General features: G+C 44.8%; 1 protein-coding gene across 1 annotated transcript; it reads right to left on the reverse strand.

The window, feature by feature from the left end:
* Positions 1-3605: 3605 nt before the first annotated feature.
* On the reverse strand, positions 3606-7241 carry CYTL1 (cytokine like 1). Its single transcript, XM_065877263.1, has 4 exons — positions 7092-7241; positions 5188-5232; positions 4919-5047; positions 3606-3689 (listed from the first exon to the last, which is right to left on the reverse strand). The coding sequence occupies exons 1-4, from the start codon at positions 7239-7241 to the stop codon at positions 3606-3608; spliced, it is 408 nt and encodes a 135-aa protein (XP_065733335.1).
* Between the last annotated feature and the right edge of the window lie 323 nt (positions 7242-7564).

A 7564-nucleotide genomic window follows, 5' to 3' on the forward strand; every position in this document is an offset into this window, starting at 1 on the left:
TGTTGCTGTGCGCGGGCTTTCTCTAGTTGCAGCCAGAGGGGGCTACTCTTCATTGTGGCGCACAGGCTTCTCATTGCAGTGGCTTCTCTTGTTGTGGAGCACACATCTAGGTGTGCAGGGTTCAGTAGTTGCTGTGTGTGGGATCAGTAGTTGTGGCACATGGGCTTAGTTGCTCCGTGGCATGTGGAATCTTCCCAGACTAGAGATCGAATCCCGGTCCCCTGCACTGGTAGGCGGATTCTTAACCACTGTGCCACCAGGGAAGTCCCGGTAGTTCTATTTTTAATTTTTTGAAGACCCTCCATACTGTTTTCCATAATGGCTGTACCAATTTACACTTCCACCAACAGTGTACAAGGATTCCCTTTTCTCCGCATCTTCACAAAACTTACCTGTTGTCTTTTTTATAAAACCCATCCTAACAGGTATGAGGTGATTTTTCATGGTGGTTTTTTTTTTTTTTTTCCTTCGGTACGCGGACCTCTCACTGTCCTGGCTTCTCCCGTTGTGAAGCACAGGCTCCGGACGCGCAGGCTCAGCGGCCATGGCTCACGGGCCTAGCGCTCCGCCGCATGTGGGATGCTCCCGGACCGGGGCACGAACCCGCGTCCCCTGCATCGGCAGGCAGACTCTCAACCACTGCACCACCAGGGAAGCCCTTCATGGTGGTTTTGATTTGCATTTCCCTGATGGTTAGTGATATTGAGCACATTTTCATGTACCTGTTGTCCATTTGTATGTCTTCTTTGGCAAAACATCTATTCAGATCCGTTGCCCGTCTTAAAATCAGATTTGGGATTTTTTGCTATGAGTTTTAAAAATTTCTTATGCACTTTGGATATTAACCCCTTATCAGATACATGGTGCAAATAGTTTTTCACATTCCGTAAGCTGCCTTTTTTTTCATGGTTTCCTTTGCTGTGCAGAAGCTTTTAAGTTTGATGTAGTCCCACTTGTTTACTTTTGCTTTCGTTGCCTGTGCTTTAAGTGTCATATCCAAAAAATCATTGCTGGGACTCCCCTGGCAGTCCGGTGGTTGGGACTCCGTGCTTCCACTGCAGGGGCACAGGTTCAATCTCTGGTTGGGGAACTAAGATACCACGTGACACATGGCACAGCCAAAAAAATAAAAAAATTTAACCATTAAAAAAAATATTTAAAATAAACAAACAAAATCATTGCTAAGATCAATGTTAGGGAGATTTTTCCCTATGTTTTCTTCTAGTGGCTGTATGATTTCAAGTCTTACATTTAAGTCTAATCCAGTTTTGTGAGTGGTATAAGACAGAGGTCTAGTTTCTTTTGTGTGTGAATACCAATTTTCCCAGCACCACTGATTGAAGAGACTATCCTTTCCCTATTGTGTGTTCTTGGTGTCCATGTCAAAGTTATGCATGAGTATATATCTGGGTTCTCCTTTTATATCTGGGCTCTCCGTTCTCTTCCTCTGTTATATGTGTTCTGATCCATGTGCCAGTACCATCTCATTTTGACTATAGCTTTTAGTATAATTTGAAATGATGTGATACTTTGAGCTTTGTTCTTTGTCAAGGTTGCTTTGGCTATTTGGGGTCTTTTGTGGTTCCATATGAATTTTAGGATTGCTTTTTTCTGTTTCTGTGAAAAATGCCGGGGGAATTTTGATAGGGATTAAGTTGAATCTGCAGATCACTTTGGGCAGTATGGACAATACTTTTATTTTAATGGTATTAATTCTTCTAATCCATGAAAAGGGGATAGCTTTCCATTTATTTGTGTCTTCCTCATTTTCTTTCATCAATGTCTTATAGTTTTCAGTGTGCAGGTATTTTACCTCCTTGGTTAAATTAATTCCTATGTATTTTATACTTTCTGATACTATTGTAAATGGGATTTTTTCTTAATTTCTCTTTCTGAACGTTTGTTGTTAGTGTATAGAAATGCAACTGATTTTTGTATATTGATTTTCTCTCCTGCAACTTTACTTAATTCTAACAGGTTTTCTTTGGTGGAGTGTTTAACATTTTCTATATATAAATCATGTCATCTGCAAACAGAGATAATTTACTTCAAGAAGAGGGAATTTTGGACACAGGGATACAGACGCCAGGTAAATACCGTGTGTTGATGGGGACAGAGATTGAATCGATGTGTTTATAGCCAAGGAATGACAAGGATTACCAGTAGCCACCAGAAGCTAGGAAGACGCAAGGAAGGATCCTCTACCCTAAAGCCTTCAGGGAGAGGATGACCCTGACAACACTTAGATTGCAGAACTTCTAACCTCTAGAGCTATGAGGCAATAAATTTCTCTTACTTTAAGCCCAGTTTATGGTACCCTGTTATGGCGCCCTAGGAGACCAGTACTGTGATGCTCTGGTCTTGTGCTTCTAGATAGAAAATCATAAGCTACTAAATCATTCTCATAAATCATCTAAGTCAAAGACACCTAAGAACAAGGAGGGAAAGTATGGCCCACGTGTACAGAAGGGAGTAAAGGGAACAAAAAGACCACAGTGGAGCATGTGAACTTTTAAATAATCAATATTTGAAATCTTTTTCAACAATCCAGTTACTTAACTGAGATGTTACTGTTGTGTTCACGAATTAATTAAACAAGCATGCTTCACCTGCAGAGAGCCAGTGTGGGACACAGGGGAGAGTGCGGGCTTTGGAGCTCTTTGAGTTCAATCCAGCCTCCCCACTTAGCAGCTGGTGACCTTGGTCAAGTTACCTAATCTACATGAGCCTCAGCCTCCTACGATGTCCGTCTCTAGGTTTGTTATGGTGACTCAGTGAACTGATGTTTATGACGTGTCAGGTACTGCACTGCCATGGGTACGATGCAGGATACAGTCTGTTCCCAAACATAAATTAGAGCATCTTCGGACGCTTTAAAGACAGACATTCACACAGGTGGTTTGAAGCAGACCCAGAAACACCTGTGCTCGATGGAAAGAGGAAGAAAGACATATCTTGCTAAAAGCAGCAACTTGCAGAAAGAGCATGAAATAAACACCCTGACACCCACCTTGGACAAATACAGCAGGACACGGTTTCTCACTGTAATGATAGTCTTTATTTGATTTTCATCACCTTTCAATGAAAGAGTGGTTCCCATCAGCACTATGTAATTATGAACCTCGCAAATACATCTTATAGATAATGAAATTTCCTTGAAAATGAAAGATAAGTGTAAGGAAAATTTGTAGAGAGAGAAGGTATAAAATGGAAGCTTGGTTAAATGTAAAGCAGGTTTTTATCAAGAAAGAAAAATGGTACCACTACCCCGTTAAAGTGGTGCTGCAAACATACTATTTTGCTTGTTCTCAAGCTAGCTGTTCATAAAAAAGAAGCTGGTTTGCCCTTTTCTTCTTAGTGATCGAATCAACATGCTTGTGTACCTCACCATCCTGGTGAGACAAAACCAAGGGGAAGGAGAAGCAAGGCTTCTAACTATGTTAAAAATCGTTTCTAGGGTAGGAGCACAAGCCTTGTTTTCCAGAAGGTGGAGAGACACATGACAGTTTCAGGGAGACCTGTGGGGGCCGTGGCTTTAGCCCATTGTGTCTGGGCAGCTGACATAACTTCAGTCCCCCTGGGGTCTCTCTCTGGTCTGAGCTGCCTTAGCTCTGATGATCTGGCAGGACCGTGGTCACTAGGATTGGGTATTCCAAGGCATTGCAGTCATCCAACAGGAACACCAAATCCTGGAAAAGATGTGCAATGAGCAGGAATGTCACTGAAGGTGGCCACAGAGCCCATGCACAACTATAGGACTCCTGGTTATCCTCAAAGACTGTTCAATTGTTCCCCTTTGTGTGAAAATTTTCCAACCTTCATTCCCCCAAGGAGAGCTGGTTACGTCTTTCTTCACCTTCCCATTGAATCTCATATAGTCTTTGACTATTGAATTCAGTTGTACGTTGGTTGACCAGATGGATGGATGGATAGATGGGCAAGGGAGTGAATAAATGAATAAATCTCAATTACTGAGCAAAAACTCTGGGCCAGACATCGGCGATACCATGAGTAACAGCACCAGGTCTCACCTTCAAACACTTTAGAGCCAACAGCAGCACTTTTCAGACTGTATTCTGTCTTCTTGTCTCCCCTCCATGACCAAGGGGAGAGGGGAATGAGGAGGGGAATGGGTGTGGGACAAAGTGCTTGGCGCATTTTTGATGCATAGTAACAAACAAATCTTAATAAAACTTAAAGCTAAAAAACTTAATAGCTAATTATTAGTTTCCTGGGCCAGGCCTGGTGTTCGGTATTCTATGTTTATTCACCTTGATAGAGATCTTAGGACCGAGGGAGTTACTACAGCGCCCAGCACACACAGGGTCAGGTTGTACGTAGTATTATCTTCCCAATGCTCTCCTGACATGGGTATCATTCACGAATGAGGAAACTGTGGCTCAGAGAGAGGAGGGGACACTGCCATTTAGGAAGCAGGGGGGTGAAGACAGGGGCTCAGGTCTGCCTGATGCTGAAGCCTGTGCCCCTAGGACTGCACAACTCTGCTTTCTACCTCTTAACCAGTGCCGATTCTGTGTTTTTCCCGTCTCCCTCCCCTCTGCTGCCAGATTCCTCCCAACACGGAGCACACCCGAAGCCCCTCCCCCAGGAATTCTCCCCCGATCCCAGGGCTCTGGGAATTCTCGGAATTCCAGAGTCCTCTACCCGCAATCCCAGCCCCATTTGAATCGCAGCCTGTGGTCTTGGGTGTTGGAGATGGAGCTGGAGGACAGGAGGAGCCTTGTCCCGAGTCCCCCAGCACTCAGCAAGAGCTATAGGGTTGAGGAAGGGCTTTGTGACCTGGAAGCACCCCACAAGCTTTTGTTTTCCTCCTCCTCATCTCCCTCTTCTCCTAACCCTTCTCTTAAGTTCTTGGCTGATGACAAGTAGAAAAAGAATGTTCAATGGCGTCACTTACCCTCCTGCAGAACGAGTTCATGATGGTGTACAGTTTCCTCACTTTGTCCTTCAAGGCATCTACCCGGGTCACCTTCCAACACTGGGGCGATGCCACAAAGTCCCGCAGCTTGGCCAGCACACAGTAATTCTGTGAGTGGACAACAGGGACGGGTCTCGTGGTGGAAGTCAGTAGCCAGAGACGCGGGAGCTGGGGACTCCTGGCCCTTCTGCACAGTCTCTCCCCACTCCCACTCCAAGCCCTCCCGCAGGCAGACAGACCCCTCTTACGTGTATATCCAGGTACAGCCTGGGTAGGTATCTCACACACGGCTCCTGCAGAAAGGGAAACGGGTTTCTGTGTTGCTCACAGGGACACACCCTCAGCCTGGCCACAGAAGGCTCTCTGCCAGCCTCCCCAAAACCAGAGCAGCCCCAGATCCCTGGGGCCTTCCTTGATGCTGCCATGTACAATACTTTCTTGTACCATATGCCACATTCCCCCAAAGTAAACTGCTCTTCTAGAATTCGACTTTTAGAATGCAACCATTTCATCATTGACTATGAGCTAGGGAACAGTTTTATATATATATATATATATATATACACACACACACACATACATACATATATATATATATATATATATATAGAGAGAGAGAGAGAGAGAGAGAGAGAGATACATATAAATATGTGTCTATATATGTATATATATTAAAACAGTTCTATAACTGTAATCTAGACATAGTAATATATACAGTATATACTTTAGTAATATAAAACAGTATATATATGTACACTTTCATATTACTATATTTCACTTTTGCTTCTGTGCTGGCCTGAAGGTCAGAAGACCCAGATTCTGGTCCCTCCCGACCAGTGATTCCCTGTGTGACGTGGGGTAGGTCTCCTTCTTCTTTGTGACTCGGTTTCCCAGTTGTGAGATTAGAGAGTTAGAACATATAACCTCCACTTCCTTCCAGCTCTGAGCCTATGCATTATTTTAAGCTTTAAAATCATATATTTTTAAAAGATGATTGCTCTACATATTTAATAGCAAGGAATTTGTGGATACATTGGGGTGCAAAAATACAACCAAATGTTGTTGCAAAGAAATATTAATTTATTTGACAGAGTCGCTAAAAAGTAGATTGCAGAACTGCTGTGTTGTTTGATCCAATTTGTCTACACACTTGGATAACTATGTACAGACCCAGAGCTGAAATCCTATCCTCTGACTGTGATGGCAGCAGGTCACCTCTAGGTGGTAGAATCGCAGTAATATTTATTTTCTTCTTTGTCTTTTGTGCCTTTTCCAACCATTTTCAAAGTATATGACTTTCATAAGTTGAAAAAAATACTCATCATTTAAGTTTCAAAAAGAAAATCCAAAGGAGGTGTTAGGGTATCGTAAGCCCCACGTCTGAGAACGGTGCATTTTATTTGAAGGGTTCACAAGTGGTAAAGGGATACTTTTAAATTTTACCAGACCTTTGAAGTTTAATTTGTTTTGTTTCTACACTGGATGGGCTGTCAGGAGGCCAGATTCTAGTTCTGGGTGGCCCCTGGCTCCGAGCCCCTGGGTCCTCCTCTTAACACAGTGTTGAAAACAGTGCAGACATCCTGGGTTGTCCTCTGTGCAGGCTGTGTCTGCATCCAAGTCTTCAACCCTCCAGCTGCCCGAAGCCGGTGAGGGGCCCAGCCATCCCCTCTCACAGCTGAGGATGCTGAGACCCAGGGCTGAGTAATTTGCTCAGGGTCCTACAGCAGGTTAGGGGTGGGGCTGATTCTAGGAGTTGCCCCCTTAGCTCCTGCTGGCTAGTGGAGAGAAGAAATAAGCAGGACTCTTTGGTCCTCCTTAAGTTGGAGCTCTAAACTCTATGGGAGCTTCTCTTCTCCTGTTCCCTTCTCTTCTCTTCTCTTCTCTCTCTTTCTCTCTCTCTTTTTACATTTTAAAACAGATCCTCTGATATTTGCTAGCTAGTTATAAACAAAAATTGTGATGTCTTTGATTATATTTTCTTTGTATTTAAAAGGAAGTGCAAACCATTGGTATTTAATAAGATGGGAATAAAACACAAATACCCTTGAAATTAACATTGACCAGAAAAGAAAAATAGTGTTTTTTCCCTGGTCCAAAGGCAAATTTTTGAGAACTGGGTCTCCCAGTCCTCAGGGGGGCCGAGGGCACTCACCGAAGGCTCCGTGACCTGCAGGCTCCGGGAGTCAGCGGTGATCTCCCGGCTCAGGGCTAGCATCCTGGAGTAGCAGGTCGGGGGAGCCGGCTGAGCAGCTGGGGGGCCGGCCAGAAGCAGCATCAGCAGGGGAAGCAGCTGGGGGGTCATGGTGCAAAGGCGGCCTGACTGCAGCCCGAGGCCAGCCGCCCCTTTAAGCAGAGGCTTGGGGGTGGTCCTCCACGCCTCCGTTTCCTGTGGTGCCCAGCCAAGGCCAAGAGCACGCCCACCTGGCCTGTGGACACTGGAGCCTTTCAGACCTAAAGGTCCCCCTTGTTGAGAGGAGGTGCTTCCTGGCAGGGGCGGGGAGGGGGAGATGCCAGGCACCTGGAAGGGAACAGGGTCTTCCTCTCACACAACTTGCAATAGAACTTTCTCTCTTGGCAGGGGCTCTTCCTGAAGTGGCAGGATTGGCAGATGAGGGGGACAGAGGA

Source organism: Phocoena phocoena, chromosome 5 (assembly GCF_963924675.1).
Source record: "Phocoena phocoena chromosome 5, mPhoPho1.1, whole genome shotgun sequence".
Classification (NCBI taxonomy): Eukaryota; Metazoa; Chordata; class Mammalia; order Artiodactyla; family Phocoenidae; genus Phocoena; species Phocoena phocoena.

Excerpts from the sequence above, each read along its gene's own strand:
- CYTL1 (XM_065877263.1), bottom strand. The coding sequence starts at position 7,241 with ATGACCCCCCAGCTGCTTCCCCTGCTGATGCTGCTTCTGGCCGGCCCC. Across the intron at positions 5,233-7,091 it reads TGCAGGTCACGGAGCCTTCG|GAGCCGTGTGTGAGATACCT; the intron begins GTGAGTGCCCTC and ends CCCTTTCTGCAG. Across the intron at positions 3,690-4,918 it reads TGAACTCGTTCTGCAGGAGG|GATTTGGTGTTCCTGTTGGA; the intron begins GTAAGTGACGCC and ends CATCTTTTCCAG.